The 21,312-nt window shown below is 39.4% G+C and overlaps 1 protein-coding gene across 2 annotated transcripts; it reads right to left on the bottom strand.

Moving 5' to 3' along the window:
* Positions 1–5,566: 5,566 nt before the first annotated feature.
* Positions 5,567–20,692, bottom strand: LOC119799394 (YTH domain-containing family protein 1-like). 2 transcript variants are annotated; one of them, XM_038309247.1, is made up of 6 exons: positions 20,373–20,692; positions 20,008–20,035; positions 18,633–18,727; positions 16,910–18,535; positions 15,027–15,071; positions 5,567–6,829 (listed from the first exon to the last, which is right to left on the bottom strand). In XM_038309247.1, exons 1-6 carry the CDS (start codon positions 20,400–20,402, stop codon positions 6,815–6,817), a joined length of 1,839 nt encoding a protein of 612 aa, XP_038165175.1. In that variant the 5' UTR covers positions 20,403–20,692; the 3' UTR covers positions 5,567–6,814. The 2 variants fall into 2 exon arrangements, with proteins under 2 accessions (XP_038165175.1, XP_038165176.1); XM_038309248.1 differs by lacking the exon at positions 18,633–18,727.
* Between the last annotated feature and the right edge of the window lie 620 nt (positions 20,693–21,312).

The raw sequence follows: 21,312 nt of genomic DNA on the forward strand, positions 1-21,312 counted from the left end.
GTTTATTTTTAGAATTATTGTTTTAAATGAAAAATCTAAATCAATATTTCATTTCACCAAATTATCATTTAGTAAATTTGTATTTATTATGATTTTTTATTTGAGTTTTGTTTTATTTGAATTGCTAGTGTGAATTTATCATTTTCTTTATGGGAGGGTATGTAAACTTTCAAGCACAACCATATTTAATAGAGGACTTTGACGGAATCTGTAAACAACCGTGATGGACAACATTAGGTGTCACATATTGAAGGAGAGTCAGCTTGAAAAACTTGATTCAAGATATGGGTACTCCAGCTTAGACATCAAAATACTCTGATTTAGACAACTGCTGGAGATAATGTGGTCAAATACACACTGAAAAAATAATGCAACTGGCATTTACTTAATCACATTTAGTTACTTTAACACAAATGTTTCATGTTAGCAGGTAGGGTAGGACATAAAAAAATTGTGTTAAAGTAACTAAATGTGATTAAATGCCTAAATTATTTTATTTTTTTCAGTGCAGGCTGACCGCTTCCATATTTTTTGGAGTAGTCCCTCTGTGGATCCTTTTTGGGGAGAGGTTTTGGAAGAGGTCTTTAAAAGGAAAAATAAGATACAACTGTTGTACAATGTATTTTGTTGGTTTGAAGTAGTGGCTGCAAAAGAATATGTTATAACAAACAATAAAAAAATAAAAATGGTTGAGTTAAAAACACCCTAATAAAATTAGCGGACATTTTCACCGGTTAAAGTGGTCGAAATTCATCAGCAAAAAGGCCCGATTTTGTACTGTTGTTTAGTTTCAAGATGTCTTTGTATTTAACAATAAATAATGAAAAATAAATTACAAGCAAACAAACACGTAAAACAAATCTTTATAACTTAATGAACCAAAGGTATAGTATGGGGCAATCCAACTGAACAGAAGTTGTTATTCACTTGTTCTCTGTTGGAATTCTCAGTTTCAGGACCCTGGTCAGCGCAGCTCAGGTCGGCGCTGATTGAGCAACGCGTCCATCCCATCGTTCCGTCAGCAGGGGGGTTTAGACGGACGACTGAATGCACGTCATGACGTCACAGCTTCAGCTGTGAGGAAAGGCCGGGACGATCTTTAACATGGAGAAACGCATTATATACCGAATTAGGGTTGGACTCAAGATCATCTAATGGTCAAAATGGGAGACAAGCCGATTATCTTCCCAATGGAAACAGGACCGGACATCATCTGCAGGTCTGCTCGCTTCAACAAAACGAACAACCGTCCGGCCTCCCCCCCTTCCCCTCCTCACCTTGACATACATCATCTATTTAAACATTCAGCACACATATACCGACTATGGAGAGGCTCACATAGGCCGCGTTTGGGGACAAGCCGTCCTTTATGATGTCATCTACTCCAACTTTGGTCGGAGATGACCAGGAGCAGGACCAGAGCGATGCGCTGCGGCGCTCAACGTCACACTTGATGGGAAACACAGGCCGCATTAATGTGGCGGTCAGGGATACCGGATTGCCGCTCCTCGTGTTCACGGCGGACCTTGATTTATTACCCATACAATTAAGGCACGCGGTGAATGCCAAGAGAGGAATCACGCGCAGCAGACGGCATCCGTTCTGGAGCCGAGGAGATTTCAAAGACCTGCAGAGAGACAAGTCGCCTGGCAGGTGTTTAAAGGATCCAACACTTTTTAGTAAAATCTAATTTAATGCTTTGATTTTACGGCTCCATTACGTTTAGTTAATTTAAAACCACTTTGCCTTATGATACATTACTGCCAGATATGTGCAGTATTGTTAATGATCCACTGTCTTTATTCAATTGTCTTTTTTTTTTTTTTATTCTGTGTAGTGTCTGATTGCTAGGTCCTTTCTTGTCTTTTTCTTATCAACTTGCCAGGGACTACAGAAGTAAAGTAGCCTTTGAGCTAATTATGTGATATTTATATTTAAATATTCATGAACATGTACTTTCCCTTTTAAATAAACCAACAAGAATGGAAAGAAATGAAAACTGATTTGCTCTGACTATTCGTTTTTTTTTTACACATCTTTATTGACAATTTCAAGTTAAGTTGTTTCACTTTTATCTTTAGTCCTCTATTTGCTGCTAGATCTGATGATTTCAGGGCTGCAAATGGCTCTTTGGTTCACTTAAATTAAATCAAACTTTGTAAAATCAAACTATCATGTTAGGAAGCAATACTGTTTGACAATCTATTTCACATGCTGTAAATGGAATAGACAATCGGTGGAAATTCTTGGCCATTAGCAAGACACACTCAATTAGGGAGTGGCTCTGCAGGTAGGGACCACAGAGACCACTTCTCAGTACTTATGCTTTCTGGTTGATGTCAGCAAAGTGTCCAGAGGCTGGGGGCGTAACAAGGAGATGTGGAAGAGGCTGTAGGAGGGCAACAATCCAGCAGCAGGACCGCTACTTCTGGGTTTGTGCAAAGGGGGAACAGGAGGAGCCCTGTGAGAACTCACTCAACTTACTTCCAGCAGGCCATAAATGTGCATATGTCTGCACAAACGTCTAGAAACCAACTCCATGAGGATGGTATGAGGGCCCGACGTCCACAGATGGGGGTTGTGCTGACAGCCCAACACCATCCAGGATGCTTTGCATTTGCTAGAGAACATGACTGGCAAATTCACCACTGGCACACAGTGCTCTTAACAACCCTCCATGTGCTCACCAGAGGTTGTGACTGCTATCAGGTAGATCCTCAAACCCCTTGTGAGACCATATGCTGGTGCAGTAGTCCCGGAGTTCCCCCTAATGCAGGACATTGCTAGACCTCATGTGGCTGGAGTGTGTGACCAGTTCCTGCAAGATGAAGGCATTGAAGCTATGGACTAACCCTGCCCGTTCCACAGACCTGAATGCGATCGCATAAATCTGGAACATCTTGTCTCGCTCCATCCAAAGTCGTCACATTTCACCACAGACTGTCCAGGAGTTGGTTGATGCTTTCATCTAGGTCTGGGAGATCCCTTAGGAGACCTTCTGTCCGCTCATCAGCAGCCTGCCCAGGCATTGTAGGGAGGTTACACAGAATAGCCTACTTAACCTCATTTTGACCTGTTCTAAGAACATTACAAAGTTAGATCAGCCTGTAATGTGATTTCTACTTTAAGTTTGTGTGACTCTAAATCCAGGGCTCCAAAGGTTAATATATTTGATTTCCACTGATGATTTTATTGATTTTTGTTGTTGGCACATTCAACTTTGTACAGAACAAAGTATTCAAACAGAAAATTTAATTCATTCATTCAGATCTAGAAAGTATTATTTCAGAGTTCCCTTTATTTTTAGCAGTCTGTTTTCCAAATAAGGGGAGTGGATTAATTTGATGTTGGATCTCCAAAATAAAATAAAAAATTCTAGAGATGAAGCTTCAGTGGGTTTTGATGACAGGTATGGGATAGTACAACTAGTTCCCTAACTGGGTTAAAAGCTGTTAAAAGCTGAAAATTTCACCCTGATTAAGCAAAGTGCCATGGTCTCAACACAAGGAAAAATATTTACCAATCAAATAAGGAAAAAGTGCAGAACTATTGGTTAATCAATTTTTATTGGTTAATCAGCTTTTAATGCTGTTTTTGGAGGCGGAATATAGACGTCTACAGGTGCTGGTCATAAAATTAGAATATCATGAAAAAGTAGATTGATTTCAGTAATTCCATTTAAAAAGTGAAACTTGTATATTATATTCATACATTACATACAAACTCATATATTTCAGATGTTTATTTTGTTTAATTTTGATGATTACAAATGACAACAAATGAAAATCTCAAATTCATCATATCAGAAAATTAGAATATTGTGAAAAGGTTCAAAATTGATGGCCCCTGGTGCCACACTCTAATCAGCTAATTAACTCAAACCACCTGCAAAAGCCTTTAAATGGTCTTTCAGTCTAGTTCTATAGGCTACACAATCATGGGGAAGACTGCTGACTTGACAGTTGTCCAAAAGACGACCATCGACACCTTGCACAAGGAGGGCAAGACACAAAAGGTCATCGCTAAAGAGGCTGGCTGTTCACAGAGCTCAGTGTCCAAGCACATTAATAGAGAGGCGAAGGGAAGGAAAAGATGTGGTAGAAAAAAGTGTACAAGCAAGAGAGATAACCGCACCCTGGAGAGGATTGTGAAACAAAACCCATTCAAAAATGTGGGGGAGATTCACAAAGAGTGGACTGCAGCTGGAGTGAGTGCTTCAAGAACCACCACACACAGACGTATGAAAGACATGGGTTTCTGCTGTCGCATTCCTTGTGTCAAGCCACTCTTGAACCACAGACAGCGTCAGAAGCGTCTTGCCTGGGCTAAAGAGAAACAGGACTGGACTGCTGGTGAGTGGTCCAAAGTCATGTTCTCTGATGAAAGTAAATTTTGCATTTCCTTTGGAAATCAAGGTCCCAGAGTCTGGAGGAAAAGAAGAGAGGCACTTCATCCACGTTGCTTGAAGTCCAGTGTAAAGTTTCCACAGTCAGTGATGGTTTGGGGTGCCATGTCATCTGCTGGTGTTGGTCCATTGTGTTTTCTGAGGTCCAGGGTCAACGCAGCCACATACCAGGAAGTTTTAGAGCACTTCATGCTTCCTGCAGCTGACCAACTTTTTGGAGATGCAGATTTCATTTTCCAACAGGACTTGGCACCTGCACACAGTGCCAAAGCTACCAGTACCTGGTTGAAGGACCATGGTATCCCTGTTCTTAATTGGCCAGCAAACTCTCCTGACCTTAACCCCATAGAAAATCTATGGGGTATTGTGAAGAAGAAGATGCAATACACCAGACCCAACAATTCAGAAGAGCTAAAAGCCACTATTAGAGCAACCTGGGCTATCATAACACCTGAGCAGTGCCACAGACTGATCGACTCCATGCCACGCCGCATTGCTGCAGTAATACAGGCCAAAGGAGGCCCAACTAAATACTGAGTGCTGTACATGCTCATACTTTTCATGTTCATACTTTTCAGTTGGCCAACATTTCTATAAATCCTTTGTTTTTATTGGTCTTCAGTAATATTCTAATTTTCTGATATGATGAATTTGAGATTTTCATTTGTTGTCATTTGTAATCATCGAAATTAAACAAAATAAACATCTGAAATATATGAGTTTGTATGTAATGTATGAATATAATATACAAGTTTCACTTTTTAAATGGAATTACTGAAATCAATCTACTTTTTCATGATATTCTAATTTTATGACCAGCACCTGTATATTTTTTAAACTACTTATTTTTGTTCGGTTTCTTAGTCCGTTATGAAAATCTGATGACCTGAACCTTTTAGTACAAAAAAAAAAAAAAAATAGCTCTAAATTTAGGATGACACATTTTCACAGCACAGTGTGCGTTTAACTGCAATGGTTACCATCTTGATCAAAGTATACTGATAGTTTAAAATATTACATTTGGTAAAATAATCTAAAAAAATAACCAAAATTGTAGCATGTCTTCTATTTAGGCATTTTAATTTAGTCAACATAGTTTTTTTTTTTTAAACAGCATTGCCACAACCGTCAATTTCATTGCCCAATAAAACCAACACAAACAACATATAAGTATATCTTTAATAACGATCATGATCAAATCTAAGAATGTGATAGTGACCTCTGATACAATAGATATTTAATCCAAGGGTGAAATAAAATTTTTGCATAAATCTTCTATAATCCATTAACATTATACAGTATAGCTGATTCCCCCTGCTTTCTGCCACACTTGCACACACGCACAATACAGCAAGCAGTATTAAAAAAACAAAAAACAAAAACAAAAAAAAGTCACAAACATTTACCACACAGGCTAGTCTCTGGGTTTCCATACACTTGACAAATAATCGGTCAATAATAATGCTACAGCTTAACATTTTGAGGCGATTTCTGTTAGAAATGTTGGTACATTAAAGCTTCTGAGAATGGAGTGAAAACCTATAAAGATTAAAATGATGTTAAGAGAAAGAAAACTAAATCTGGCTTAAATCGAAGAAGCATATCGAAAAAAAAATAAACGTATTAATTTTTACTAAACTTGTAAATTAGATTGTAAGTTTCATTACTTAAATAACAGATCGGGTTAAACAAAGAAAATATTTCCCTGAATCTCTCTGAAAATGAAACGTTTTTCCCATCTCGCTTTGCTGAACAGAATTATAAGGCTTCATTATACCTCAAACTTTACCCCCCAAAAATGATGCTAAACCTTATAGCAGATTCACTTATAGATATATTTGTTAAGATTTATGGTTTAATTTCCTACAGCCTCCAACATAAACGTCAATGCAAACAGAAACCTTCGATTTTCCTTTGAAGTAAAAATTTCCTACAATGGAAAATGGACTTTTTCTTCCTTGGATATCAACGATGATGATGATATAAACACAAGTGGCCACACACACAGAGCAGTGTTCTCCACTCATTTAGATTAACCAACACGAGCACTTAACATCTCTTCCAACACACAAACCACAATGTGAACAGTCACTGAATATCAGCAGCATGTTGTCGGTCAGACGTGCAGATATATAGTTTATTTCATTTTTTTTTTTTTTTACTTAGCCGAGTAAACTTTGAGGATAAAAAAAAAGTTTACTGATGTTATTAAAATAACTTCTCATGGTGACTTTTTGTTTCATCCCTGCACGTGTTACAAAGTCAAGGGAAACATGGGCCCAAGTTGTTAATAAATAGAAAACAATTATATTTTCTTTCTTTTTTGTTACGTTTGTGTTCTCATTGCCATTTTATTATGTTCGCCCAAGCAAAGTGTTGATCAACCTTTCAGAGGCCAGCTTCTACAGTTCACTTCTGACGATCCTAGAAACAAAGAAAGAAAGCAAAGATTAAGCACCCATGAGTACCTTCATTCAACCTCAAGTTTGAAACAATTTGTTTAAAGGTATAGAGGACGATCTTTTATTTCCGAGTGGATCATCTATACAAGAGGTCTTCTGTACCTTTAAACAAATAGTTTAAAAGGTATAGTGGAGGATGTTCTTTTTCTGGGTGGATCATCTAAATAAGTGGTCCTCCTAATTGTCAATCATTCCGGTGATATGTTTACGTAAGGCCGTCCTACGTTTCCCGTTCTGTTAGTTAACTTTTTCTGCGCATGCGCACTTTCAGGCGTATATTTATGGTGAGCTACGGTTACAGACAGTCATTGAAGTTCACCTTTCTCACCAAGGTTCTTTGAAAATGGCTGTAAGAGAAGAAGTGTATGAGAAGAAAAGAAAGACATCAGAAGAGGCAGATATACTTTGAATGATTTGCGCAGAGAGCTCTCCTCGCAAAGCATTATGGGATTTGCTGTCACAGCTAAGGGCTTAAATCACATCGATCATGGCGATTCCATTCAGTATTAATTTCCTGACCCAACAATTCAATTATTTCCGATACTTAAGAACACAGCACGACACGATTTGATTTATTGGTTAATTTCTTTTTTACCTTACATGCTAGACAATGTTTCAAATTTGAAATAAATCAATGAAAGCTGTAATATCGTTATGTATTTTATTTCAGAAACAGCAAATAACAGAAGTAGCAAAGTTGTACTCCACCTAGGCCTATGAAAACCTCATTCACTGAAAAATAATAATGCCTCTGTGTTATAGATTCTGAAAGGCCTTGCATCAAGAAATACTGCAAGCAGAAAGCGGGTAGTGGCTAAAGGAAGCGAGGTAGAAGGGCAAAATAAGTTTAGCGCCACCGCAGCACGGAAGTCAGAATTACGTCCAGGAGCAAATGGGCAAAAACAGACCGGAGGAAAAAACCCAAAACATGAATCGATACTCTTGCGGACGTGTCAATGCATCGGATCGTTGGCTGTTGGATCGATGCATCGATACAAAACTATTATTACTTACACCCCTAGTCACAGCGGCCAGCTGTCGCTACCAGACAGTGGCAAATAAAAACAACGATGGTACAGGCACAGCGCGGTGGAGGAGGGGCTACTTCACCAACGGGGAGCGAAAACTACTGATCATTTGTCCGAACGGTAAGTTAAGAGTTTGTATAAAGTCCACTATATAGTCCTCGCTCTATATAGTGAGTGAGGGATTTATGGGTTATGGCGGACGTTTGGACACAGTAAGCTTGTATGAGCAACTTTTAAACAGAGCGTGCACGAGCCCATTTCACCTTGTGCACGCTCTGTTTAAAACGTGTTAAATAGGCGTTCCATCTCAGGAGTGGGTACAGGGTTTTTGTATTTGTTTTTTTTTTTAAGTGGAAAGGGCGGGTGTTCAAGAAAAATCCTCCACGATACCTTTAAACATTTTCAGCTTCAAATCTCATCTACATCTAGAACTATACAATCAAAAATAAACAAAATAAATGTGAAAATATTAAGACGACACTAAAAATTACAACTCCTGTCACCTAAATATCAGTCGTATTAATTTAAAATCCCGTTTGAACCAAACAAAGTATAGTAGTGTTGTCTTGACCCCTGCTTTGGAGGATAAAATGGGAGCAGTTCCAGTGCTAAACCAGAGTGGATGCTACGGTCATTTCCTACCTGGTGGTATCTAATCAAAAATATATATTATTTTCTTTATCTGCTTTTTTGTTTTGGGAAAAAAAGTTAAAAGAAAAGGTTAAAGCCTCTATGTGACCGTTCATATCCGCAATGTCATTTCTGAAGGATCCTCTCTCAAAACAAAGTATTTAACGTTTAGGCTATTAAAAGTCTGATATTAAGTAATTTAGGAGGGCAATTCCAATGGACCTTAATATTCAAAATATTTTATTTTGACCTCATATCAGAAAGTGGGCTCAACCTATTAAGAGTACAGAGCAGCTATCCTGTGGCTTTGTTATAATTCAGTTATTTGCTTTTGGAGCACTTTACATCAATTGACTGACTAGACCAGGGGTCTTAAACGTTTTCCAGGACAAGGACCCCAAAACTGATGGCAAGATGGAGCGGGGTCCCCCTAATTATATATATTGAATGAAAATGTGTTATATCAAACTGGCCCTATAGTCACTCTATTACAGATGGAGTAATGTAACTAAAGTAATTTCTCCCTGGGATTATTAAAGTATTTCTGATTCTGATTTGTATTTGATGGAACAGGTGTTGTGAATGAAACGGTGCCCAGCTTAAAAGAGCTCCTGTGTGTCGCTGAATGTGTGCATTGATGACTGGAAGACATCTTCTGCCTCCATTTATCTGTTGAATACAGTGTGTTTAATTTATGTTTATGTGTATTTAAAGACTTTTCAATTAGTGGAAAAATTGCAGGGGGAATATTAAAAAAAGAGTGTTATCAACCAAAACTCTTGCGACCCCCATGGAGTATCTCTGTGGACCCCCTAGGGGTCACGGACCCCCGGTTGAAGACCTACGGACTAGACTATTTTTCTGCATAAGAAAATGAGATAGGCATGTAGGTGAAACCCTGCGGGTGCAAAAAGGAGGCTGCGGTAAATCAATATAAAATATAGTTAATCAGCTAAGGTCCAGCCGTTATGTTTAACCTTTACCTACTGAATAACACCGCATTCGTTGGCTTTCTTAAACCGATACAGGCATTTAATATTATGTATGAAGCTAAATGTTGGTTCATGACCAAATGTGAACAAGAGCAGGTATGCAGCTGAAATGACTATTTATAGAAAGATGTTTCATTAAAAAGGAAAACCTAAGAAGCATTAAAATTAAAATTATATCCTTTATTTAGTGAAGTGGTAAATGCGATTCACAATTATGCTTCCAATTATACCTGGAAACCCCAAAATATACCAAAAGATATTGTTTGAATCTTTTCAATGTGAAACCAACTAATTTATTGCTTTCTTTTTTTTTATTCATATTTTTTAGTTGTGGCAAAGGCAAGCTGCAAATCTGCGTGGCCATGTTTTCATTCCCTTTTGGGGACGATTTCCAAGGATTTTGCTACATTTTGGGGACATAAAAAAAAAATTACTGTATAAATGTTTTTGCTTGTCAAGCTTTCCTTTTTGCAAAGCTCCGTTTTAATGTGTAACTGAACAAAACTTCAGCAGTTCAATAATCAACAAGGAAAAAATATTTTCTGATTTCTTCAAGCCCCGTCTGTAGGGCTGCAACTTGTGATTATTTTGCAAATAGATTCATCTGTTGATTATTTTTTGGATAATCAATTATAATCAGAGAGTAAAATGTTCCTTAGAGATTACTTTTTATGAAATCAAACCAGGTTAAACTAAAACCTTTTCCCCTTGAGGAGTTCAGGATAGAGCATATTTACAGACAAAAACGTTTTATCCTAAATGCAAAAATGTTTACATATTTTTGTTGTTGTTGCAATTATTGGTACAACTGCAATTCTAAATGAGTTTCTCTGTCAGCTAAAGGCATGTTTTAGTCTCAAGATTCCAGTAAACGATTAATCGATACTAAATTAGTTGACGATTATTTAAATAAGTGATAAATGTGAGTAATTGCTTCAGGCCCACCTGTCTGCATTTGAACCAATGTGTCCTGCCCAGCAGGATGGGACACTCTCCACTCCACCTACGGACTAATCTGAGGATGTATATAATTACCCATCGACTTCACGTCCATCTCAGTTGTGCTGTAATAATTTAACATTACAGGCCTTCAGCATAAAAACAAAGTTCAGCCTTTGTCTTTGTGTCATATGAGCGACCTGTGCCTGTAATATTGAGATAAATGACTGAGTGAAACCAGAATTATCAGCAAATCTTATTGCATGGAACATTATGAATGCTTGCTCTCTGACATCTATAGGCCCCCATGTAAAGGACATGCCATATCTGATGCTTTACTGCCTCAGTTCAGATAATCAACATGTTTTGCTACCGAACAAATAAGGTTCATGAAGTAACCCGTCTAACAACAGCTATGAGCCTTTCTGAAAGAAAATCCTGGGAATGAGTTCTGAGCTTTCTGGGGTTATTCTGATTCCACATAAATGTCAGGTTCAAACTGTCTTGCATGTGGAGTTCTTCAAGGGTCTGTTTTAGAAGCAGCCATCTTTTTACTATCAATAATTCTTCTGAGTTAGATGATAAATTTCGAATTATAAACATCTATGATTTTGTTTCTTGTCTACTGGATTACTGCAACACTTTTTACTTGCTTTAACCAGGGTTTATATATAGGAATAAGTAACTGTAATTTAATGATTTTTAATGCTCTTTTAATGCTCTTAGAAACAATTTTAATGCCATTTACAAGTACGCATGACTCTCATATATATGTAAGACACGGCAAAATCCTTCGTCATCTTTACCCTCGACAGACTGCAGCCATGTCACGAATTCCTCGTTTTCCAGCCACTTTTGTTGAAATTTGCATTTTCAGATTCTGTAGCTTTTTCTCCGCCTCAAGCTTCTTTTCCGAACTTACATCTTTAGGAGCAACTAGAAGCTATTCCATGCAAACACGCGGAAACAGTTATATCTGATAGATCTGACAAAATGGTTTTTATAATTTTTTTTTTTTTCCAATAAAGCATTTTTAACGCCAAAATTGAATTAAAATTATCTAGCCTACTTTTTCAGAGCTACTTGATCTCTGCAGGTAAAACTCATGTTTGTGACGATTTGGCTTTTAAGATTGAGTAATTTTTAAATTTGGCTGATGACGGCACCATTCCAGCAGATTTTAGTGCTGCGCTCGTTTCTGGATATAAAGTTATTGCGTAACATCACGTGTCAATCCTGTGCTAGCATGGAATATAACAGTGGGCATGTTAACCTTATTTAGTGGCTGGAATGATTTAATATTTGGTAAATCATCAGCCTCCCAGACTCTTCAGTTTGGACCCAACATCACAGACTGCTGCTAAATTGTTCTCTATTAACAACTTTTGAATCAAATTGGAGAGCATCCATTTTTCCCACAGAAAAAGCCCCAGAAACACAAAAAGAGTCCAGTTTGCTTCATCTAGAGCTGCGTCTGGATGACGGTCCGATTCGGCAGTACCTCACTGTAAATCTACCCATGCAGAAAGCACTGATGCTGTGCAGTGGGCAGCGACAGACTGGGGTCTGTGCTGGAGTTAATCCACTGCCCTCGCCACGGACACAGCGCTCGATCTAAATCCACCTTTAGACTCCCGGCACTCCTGTCAACCTCCTATGAAGACCAAACCAAAACCAAACTCTGATTTCTCTCGTCCAGATGGTCGGAAACCCCGTTGATGGCGAGGCAGATTATATACCGACTTCTATTACCGTATTTTCACGACTATAAGGCGCACTTAAACGTCTTTTTTTCCCCTCAAAATGTGCAGTGCGCCCTATGGTGCGGTGCGCCTTATGTGTGTTGTAACTGCGACTTTTGAGACCACCTCATTTAGGAGATGATGAAAGAGTGGCTGAATGTAAGGAGACCAGGTGTTTTTTTCCACTCATCACCATCGCTGTTAATATGTAACTCCATGCGTGCCCATCTCACAGCTGATGTGAAAAACATGGGGAAACAAATTAACCCTGTGCTCGCTGTTCAACCGCTGGACATCGGTGTGAACCGGACCCAGCAGGTGCAGCAGAAGCAGCGAGTTTACATGCAAAGTCAATGGTTGACGCGCGTATAGGTGCAGCAAAAGGTCCTGCAGCGCGTTTTGAGCTGCAGGTGCAGCGCGTCGGGAGCGCGCCGCCAACGCGCTGCTGCTGCTCGAGATGGAAAAATTGAAGTTTTGCTGCTGGACGCGCCGCATCAACCAATCAGAGAAGCTGATCTGGGAGCTGACAGCGAGACAGACACAGCGCTCTGATGACATATGATATTAACGCAAATGAAACGGGCTGGGGAGATGATGAAAGGCAGGTGTATGTGAGGAGACCAGGTGCTTTTTTCCACGCATCACCATCGCTGCGTGCCCATCTCACAGCCGATGTGAAAAAAAAAGATGAATCAAATGAACGCTGTGCTCGCCGTTATCCCGGGGGGTCTGACAAAGGAACTTCAACCGCTCGACATCGGTGTGAAAGCGGCCGTTCAAAGTAAGGCTGTGAGCGGCGTGGGAGCGATGGATGACAGACGGAGAGCACAGTTTCAGGATAAGTGGAAGGCAGCGCCGGGCAAGTTACGCCACCGTTTGCGGATGGATTGTAGATGCTTGGACTAAAGTGTCTGCTGGCTCTGTTGTTCAAGCTTTCGCAAAAGCCGGCATTATTTCTGAGGAGCCGCGCTGCACGGAAAGTGACTGACAGCGAAGAAGGGGAAACTGGCATGTCTGATTTAGCGCAGCTGTTTTATTCAGAAACAGAGGAGGATGACTTTGATGGGTTTGATTAATACTTTGTAATAAATACATGAATAAAGCACAAACATACTCAGTTTTGCTCCCGCTCTATTTTTCTACCTGAAAACTTAATTCAACAGCAGCCTCTGGGCGCGTCTCCTCCTCTTCAGCGCGGTGGCTGGCAGGTGTTTTTTCATCTAAATAATCTAAATCTTGCAGCTATATTTGCTGTGATCAGTGGGAATAAAGTAGTTTTAATATGTTTTTAAGTGAGAAAGGCCACCTGAAAACTTAATTGCAGTCAGTTCATCCAGATTATCTATTTCTGTTGGAGGCGCTCAGACCCCCACATACCAGCGGTGCACCGACAGTAAATCCCTTCAACAGCAGCCTCACACGGCGGCTGGCAGGTGTTTTTCATCTAAATAATTTACAGTGCAGGCACCAGGATACCGGCAATAAAAGCGAACATATTCCGTCGGCAGGTTTTAGGATTTTAAGTTAATTTAGGAGTAATCACAGCGCTGTGTCATCTGCGATGTGTCTGTCTCATGGCCAGCACGCAGGTTTGATTAATTTGTAATAAATACATGAATAAAGCACAGTCATACTCAGTTTTGGGCCCGCTGTATTTTTAAATACGCAGTAGAGGTATTTAAAGGTAGTAGAGGACATGTACCTGTATATAAAAAACGCGCCCTATAGTCCGGTGTGCCTTATGTGTGTGTTAAATACAGAAATGGGACACATAACTGAGACTGCGCCTTTTAGTACGGTGCGCCTTATGGTCGTGAAAATACGGTACTTATATATCATGTCTAATTTAACAATGCAACATTAGTAAACACAGTTTAAAAATATGATTTAGTGTGAAAAACATCATTCTAAAATAGTGTTTTATGGTGCTGTTAAACGATCTAAACTTGTGAACAATGTTCCAATTTGGAACTCAAGATAAATTTATTGACAACGGTTGGATCTAAATGCATTGGGATCCCAAGATAAAGTCATTTCTAAGTTTAATACCATGCTTCCTTATCAATATCTTGAGGCAACCCAGGCGGAGTCTGAAACAGAATCGGATAGTCTGTGAAAGGAGCAAAAGAATAGACTGAGGTAAGGAGGCCTTCCAAACTTAAAAATATGGAGGTGAGTTGTCAAAATACCAGTAAAAACACGTAAAAAGGGTTTGATGGATGTAATGGAAAGATTTTTGATAAAAAATTAAGGTTAAAAATAATTTAACACACCATTTTGCTAACTCTTTTCTTACAATTGATACCCTTTAATAATAGGCAGGAAGCTTTTTTAGTGAGCATGGCTCTGTGATTCATTTGGTCTCATTCACTAACAGCTAATATTAAAACTGGGATTATGCTTTTTCATTGCTAATCCAACGTTTTTAATATTGAATCTTAATTTAGTCATTTTTTAAAATACTTATTCCATTTCCCCTAGTTTATTATATATCCAATATGTGTACCGATATGAATAAGGGACATAAACCTGGTCAATTACGATGATTATGAGTCTTAATGTATCACATTAGCTTATATTTAATGATCCGTTGTCCTTTATAAGACTAACAGTACACCGATTTGTTTGGTGATGGGGCTCATAGCTAAAAACTGATGATGGGGGGGGGGGGAAATATCACTGATTTAGCACTGGAAGCAGTTTAAATATGAAGAAAAACTCCAAACAAAACAAAATGTTAATAACACTCACTATTAAGTAAACATTCATTATTAATGAGACTAATAGTATTTTCTATAACTGTCCCATAAAACCCAAATTGAATTTACCTGATCAACTCTGGGCCGACTCTGTATTGAGACAGGCTCATAGCTCTGGTTGAGGAAAAAAACAAAAACATAAACCAAAGACAACGGGCAAAATCCTGTAAACAATGCGCTACAATAGAAAAACAGAAAAATCTAAGACATAAGTTATCTTAAATTTCATCTTAGATTCCATATAATCTGATACAGCCTTGCTTTAAAATATGTATTCCTGGTTTCAGGTTTACAATTTATGTGCAGATTTCCAAAAAGGAACAAAAGGCACAGAGGCTCTAAAAGCTTCACAATAACCTGGTTGCATTCATGTGTGGACTATAAAACTAAAGCCTGGTTCAAGGAGATTTTGATTCATGCTCATAATTCAGCCTTTTAAAAAAAAAAATCAGGGATCAAGCCTGCAAAACTTTACCTCCCCTTTACCTCTCAAAAGCTTTTAAACTGAATACCTTGGTGTCGATAGCTCTTTTTAGGTGAATCTGAATGGTTTTAGTGAGGTTTGGTTCATTTCTTATCACAATGCAAAACAATTAGAAGAGCAGAGGTCAGAAGCTACTGTTATTTTGAGTAGTCAAATATGTAATTCAAGCATATAGAATTCACTCCTTTGGATAATGCTTTCACCACCGTGCTTAAAAGGGTTTGTTAATTATTTGTGCCAAACATGCCTTTTGTAAAAATGTCCTTTTTAGTTTTATCCGATCATAATATAACCTACCACAGGGAAATTAGGAGGATCGGATAAAACTGGATTGTTGCATCTCTAACATTAGTTAATCAATTTTTCATTCTTCGATCTTAATTCTTAACTGATAAAGTAGCTCACTGTGTGACAACACTAGCTGAAAACATTTAGTGTGTTGGATTTTCATACAACATGTTTATTTTAAGAGTTCAATTCACAGCTTGAATCCTGCTGCACTTTAAATCAAGGTCTCGTCTCAAAGGGGATGATGGAAACAAAAACTAGTTTTTGAAAGTAATATATTTCAATTATGATTTGTTATTGATATTATCAAAGGGAAAAAAAGATGAATTGTATTTGTTAGAGAAAAAGAAAGAAATACGATTTTTAAGCCATAATTGCCCTGCTCTACTTTGGGTGTTTTGCAACAGTTGTATGAACAACATGAGTTTGTCATACCATGTAAAAAAAAATATATATATATATATAGATCGATCTATCTACCTATCTATCTATGTAGATATATATTTTTTTATTCCTTTTTTTGTCGTTTTTTTTTTACATGAAATACCCTGAAAAAATACATGCTTCAACTTTATGAATCGTTTTATGTTTTTCCTCATCTTATACGCTAAAACTACTGATTGTTTAAGATAGCAACATATTTCCTTTTGCGGTCATTTAACAATTTGTTAATTGTTTGTGTTTTATTAAAAAAGTCATTTAAATGACTGTTACTTAGCTGGATTCTGCAAATGGCTCCATGGATAAGAAAGGTTGCAGACCACCGGACTAGAAGGTAGGTCTGCAACCAACAAGAATTACCAAAATAAAGTTGAATCTAAAAGCTTTCAGCAAAGTATCAGAATCAGGATATGCAACCAGGTTATTGCAGCTTTTTTTTTTTAAACATCCTCCCCAATAAATAGTTTTTCCATTTAATTGGCCAGAATAAATCATCGCTTTATATGCAGTGTTACAATTATTTAACATTAAAATAATTTTAAAATAATCCTCTGCAGTTTGAATGAAAACTACACACGGAAGAAATTGGTAATTGTATAAGCTTAATAAAATACATTTCAATAGTTTTAAATATTGACTGTATCACATGCATAAATGCAAATGTGTCTAAATATAAAAGCTCTAGATTTTCCATAAGCAGCTTTTACTTTAAAGGGTTTAGTTTAAACTCGATAGTTACCTTTTTCACCACGTCCTCTTCCTCCTGCTTCTTCTCATAGTGGGAAAAGTCATCAAAGATGGAGGTGGTGTGTTTGTATTGGGCGATGATCTTGAGCACCTGCTTGGCCTTTTCCAGAGGAACCTCCTGAGTGTCCCGCGAGTTGGTGACTGGCTTGTTGTCGTTGTTCTCCAGGCGGATGTGACGCAGCTGGCTGTTAGGCACGTCTTTAACAAACAACCAGTTCACGTCGAACTTGCCCTTCCACTTGTCCTGGGCCCAAACTCCAGCGCTGGTGCCGTAGTCCACGGGGGAGCGCATCTCTGCGACGCCGCAGAAGTGACCACTGCCGTTGACGCTAAACAACAGGTAGACGGGACCTTTGGAGTTCATGGCTCTGAAGGCCGCGTCCAGCCGCTTGTTCCCATGCTCCGTGCTGCACCAGATGGAGTACTTGATGGAGCGGTGGATGTCGTCCTCGGAGTAGCTCTTGATGATGAACACGCGGCCGTTCTTTAGGTTCCAGTCAAAGTCCTTGGGGTTGTAGCTGTGCGCCGCTCGCAGCTTCTCCAGAAGGGGATGGGGCTCTGATCCCGGATCGGCAGGAATAAATCCCGCCACCCCTCCGTTCCCTACGCTGCCACCGCCGTTGGAGGAGCCGCTGCTGTCCAGGCTTCCGCCACTGTAGCAGAGATTGCGGTTTCGTGGCGCCACCCATCTTGTTTGGGGTGCTGGAGCTTGGTTGTGGTTCTGGTAAGACTGCGGAGGACCTGGTGGGTGAGCTGGCATGGTCATCTGCTGTACGAGGGACTGGACAGACTGCAGGGACTGATGTAGAGGGGGTATGAGGCTGGCAGTATGGGAGTGAAGATGGGGTGGGTGCTGCTGATGGTGGTGGGATAACAGTGGGCCCATCTTGGCAGCGGTGGCTTTATTATCCCATGTATCGATGTCCATACTGTGTTTGATGGGAGGTGGAGGCAGCACTCCTGCAGCAAGAGGGATTCCAGGCTTGTTCTTCGCCTTTTGCTGCTGCTGCTTGGCAGGTTTACTGGCAATAGCCGCCCACGACGTGGGCTTCTGTGGGGGCATTCCTACTGGTGTGCCGCTGTTGCCCGCAGCAACAGCTGCAGCCACACCGCCACCTATCACAGAGGCTGCGCTCTTCACACCTGAGCCACTTCCGGTCACATCGCCCCCTATTTTTAGCCCCAGCATGCCCTGCTCCAGGCTGTTCATGCCTGGAGCTTTGCTAAGGGTGTCGCTATGGAAACCTGTCTGGCCATCAGGGATTAATGTGCCCCCCAAAGAGCTAGGAGGGTAGCTGTAGCTTCCCCCGTAGGCTGAGCTCTGAGTCTGCTGGCCCTGAGAGCCACTGGTGCCCCAGGCTGAGAACGCTGGGTTCTCTGGGAAAAAATTAAACCTGTGAGGGTAAATGCTGCTGCTGAGCCCACCAGGCTGCCCAAACACTGTGTCGGGCATGAAGTGGTGGTCTCCATTACTGAGGGGGGCATAGGGGGCCAGGTAAGGAATCGGTGGGTCACCTCCTGTAGACCAAGGAGCCTCATTGACAGGGTAAGGAAATCCAATAGAGGGGGCATAGTAGCTGGAGAGGTAAGGGTCCGTCATGGATTGATAGCTGTTATTCTATTAGAAAGAAGAAAAAAAAAGAAGATTTTAGATAAATTGTGAGACAAAACAAGTTTTGCAGTTAATTCTTAAAATATCCCTCTGTAATTCATACCTGACTGGACTGGCTAGTGAGATACGGCTCAAAGTCATTATCATGCACAGAGTCCTTCTGGTGGAGGGAACCATTCTGCACTGAAACTGGAAAGGCTGCAATAAAATCAAACTGATGTCAAAACTGCACATCATCATTTACATAAACTTCCAACCAGGCAAATGAGGCCGTGTTTATTATGAGGCCATCCATGGCTGATCATGGTGCATGATGGAAACACAACACTGACTCCTCTTGACATCAACTGCATTAAAGCTCAACACCAGGAAATTTGGACTTCACAATTGAGGATTGCTCAACTATCCACTGTGCAACAACCTCCGTGTTTAAAGATGACCATAAAGAGGCAAAACAAGATGGCAGTTGGAGGAAATAAAAACCTGTTTTTTATCCTGCTTACAAATATTCAGACATCTATGCCTCTAACAATTTAGGAAAGAACAAATGATGAAATGTCAGTGCCATGTGAGGTTCTAGAAGACTAATTCACAAATTGTATTATAAATGAAGCCCTCTGTGGGTGTTTTAAAGGAGACACCTCAAATACACTGCTTCTTTAGTTTGACATCACAAAAAACTCCAAGAAATTTACTAAGATTAAGCACATCCAAAACTCTGTTAAATATGCCATATTTAACAAATATCATTTGTTGTCATTCTTCAACACAACAGCAATGGAAGAGTCACTCCTCATACTGTTCAGGACATGTCATTTTCCCAGAGAGGAGAGGAGTTTGGTTTACAAACCCAGAAAATCTCCACTATCAACAGGGATCACAATTCTAAAGCTAAAATAAAGAAAAAAAAAACAGTTTTTCTCAACACAAATGTACAAATCCTTAGCTTTTATAGAGATACCCAGCAGTGCAATGAAACATAAATCACATTTGACCATAATGACCATCATTATATGTAGATTAAAAGGGGATCTCTGAGAACAGTCTCCCAACTTTGAAGTACAGTGGTGGAGGTATTATTTTGTATGAATATGTTGCTGTAGGAGGGACTGGTGCATTTCAGTAAATAGATGGCATGAGTTTAGAGCAATATGAGATCTGACCTAAGTTTCCTCTGAGAATTATACTGAAGTTTAAAAACATCCGAGCGACTTGACGCCTGTCTACTACAGGCAAGATCATTTTAACTTATAACTAAAAACAAAAGGTGAAGTCTGAAAACATGCATGTATTCATGTCCATCGCTTTAATTCAGTGTCATATTGTGATTTATGTTTTTGGTTTGTTGCCTGTTATAAACTCTTCCCACCTCCTGCTTTCCAAAATATCTGCACAGCCCTGGTCAGGAGGCAGTGTGAATAGTGAATGTGTGAAGTATTTACACTGAGAAACACCTGCAGTGAACATTAATCTCTTACCTTTGCTTGCATCTTGTCCTTTCGATGTCTTCACGATAATATAAGAAAGAAAACACAGACACATATTGTTTTTAGATCATGCCTGCACTTTTTTACAAGCTTCAAATCCACTTAAACGTAATATATCATATGTATTACGAGAGGAATATCAAAGGCAAGAGCGATAAGCTGTCAGATGCCAACTGAAAGCTGGGGTCCAGGCCTTGGTGGGTTCAAAGGAGATGATTTTAGCAGCTAACATCTCCTCTCTCTATGCTAACTAGCTTCCTAGCCGTGGTTCCACAGGGAACCCGCAGTCAGATAACCTTCCCACGCATAAGAGTAAAAAATAAATAAAAAAGTGAGGTTATATTTTCTGTTCTTACCTGAGGGTCAATGCTAGCGGCAGACATCATTCATCCACCAGGTGTTTTATTAGATTAAAGCCCGGACAGGTCGAGCGGTTTGAGAGCTAAGGAGCTTTTTCTCTGTCTTGCTAGCAGCAGCTGTTAGCCGGACTGTTGACTACGCTGGTCTGCGCTGGTTGTGGCCCTGCTGGCAGGTCGCACCGCCCTGTCCACATTAATCCAGCCGGGCTTCAGTTCGCTCCAAGGCGACTCAAAGCTAAATCTGACCAGCTACTGTGGCCTCGCAGCTCATTTGGCCCCTAAAACAGCAGCTTCTTCCAGTGGCTAGAAAGCGGAAATGACGCTACTCAGTCACATGACTGCGCATCGACAAAATCAAAAGAAAAGGGTCAAATATTGTTTTTCTGTTTTGTTTTTATATGTTTATATATATTAATATATATATATATATATATATATATATATATATATATATATATATATATATATATATATATATATTGCCTGAATATTTTGAATGAAAAATGAATATTTTGAATGATTTCCTGAGAATATGGAATGAAACTTGAATATTTTGAATGATTTCCTGAGAATATGGAATGAAAGTGGAATATTTTGAATGATATGCTCTGTGCTCTCTGTATGCACCTTGATGCTCTATCTCTCTGCTTCTTTTTCTTGAAAAGAGAACACTCGGGACAAACTCTTTAAATAACACGGTAACAGGTTCTGATAGAAACTTTAATCTTACTTACTGTAGATCAGAGAAGTTGCTTAGAATGTACAGAAGGCAGCTGCTCACCTCCGGACTCACCTTTCAGGAATTGTGCCCGATTAACAGTTAAAAAGGCATTTTATACATATCCAGTCTGCCACATCCTCTTATTTTACATCATACACGTTAGCAGTTGATTAGATATCCATGGCTTCAGTCGTATCAAAATATTGCACTTCGTTC

Source organism: Cyprinodon tularosa, unplaced genomic scaffold (assembly GCF_016077235.1).
Source record: "Cyprinodon tularosa strain WSP-4 unplaced genomic scaffold, ASM1607723v1 ctg66, whole genome shotgun sequence".
In the NCBI taxonomy this organism is placed as follows: domain Eukaryota; kingdom Metazoa; phylum Chordata; class Actinopteri; order Cyprinodontiformes; family Cyprinodontidae; genus Cyprinodon; species Cyprinodon tularosa.

What these genes read in the sequence shown, in the direction of transcription:
- LOC119799394 (XM_038309247.1), bottom strand. Translation starts at nt 20,402, where the DNA reads ATGATGTCTGCCGCTAGCATTGACCCTCAG. An exon ending in AGGACAAGATGCAAGCAAAG is followed by an intron (nt 18,728 to 20,007) that starts GTAAGAGATTAA and finishes ATTTTATTGCAG; the next exon opens with CCTTTCCAGTTTCAGTGCAG. An exon ending in TCACTAGCCAGTCCAGTCAG is followed by an intron (nt 18,536 to 18,632) that starts GTATGAATTACA and finishes TCTTTCTAATAG; the next exon opens with AATAACAGCTATCAATCCAT.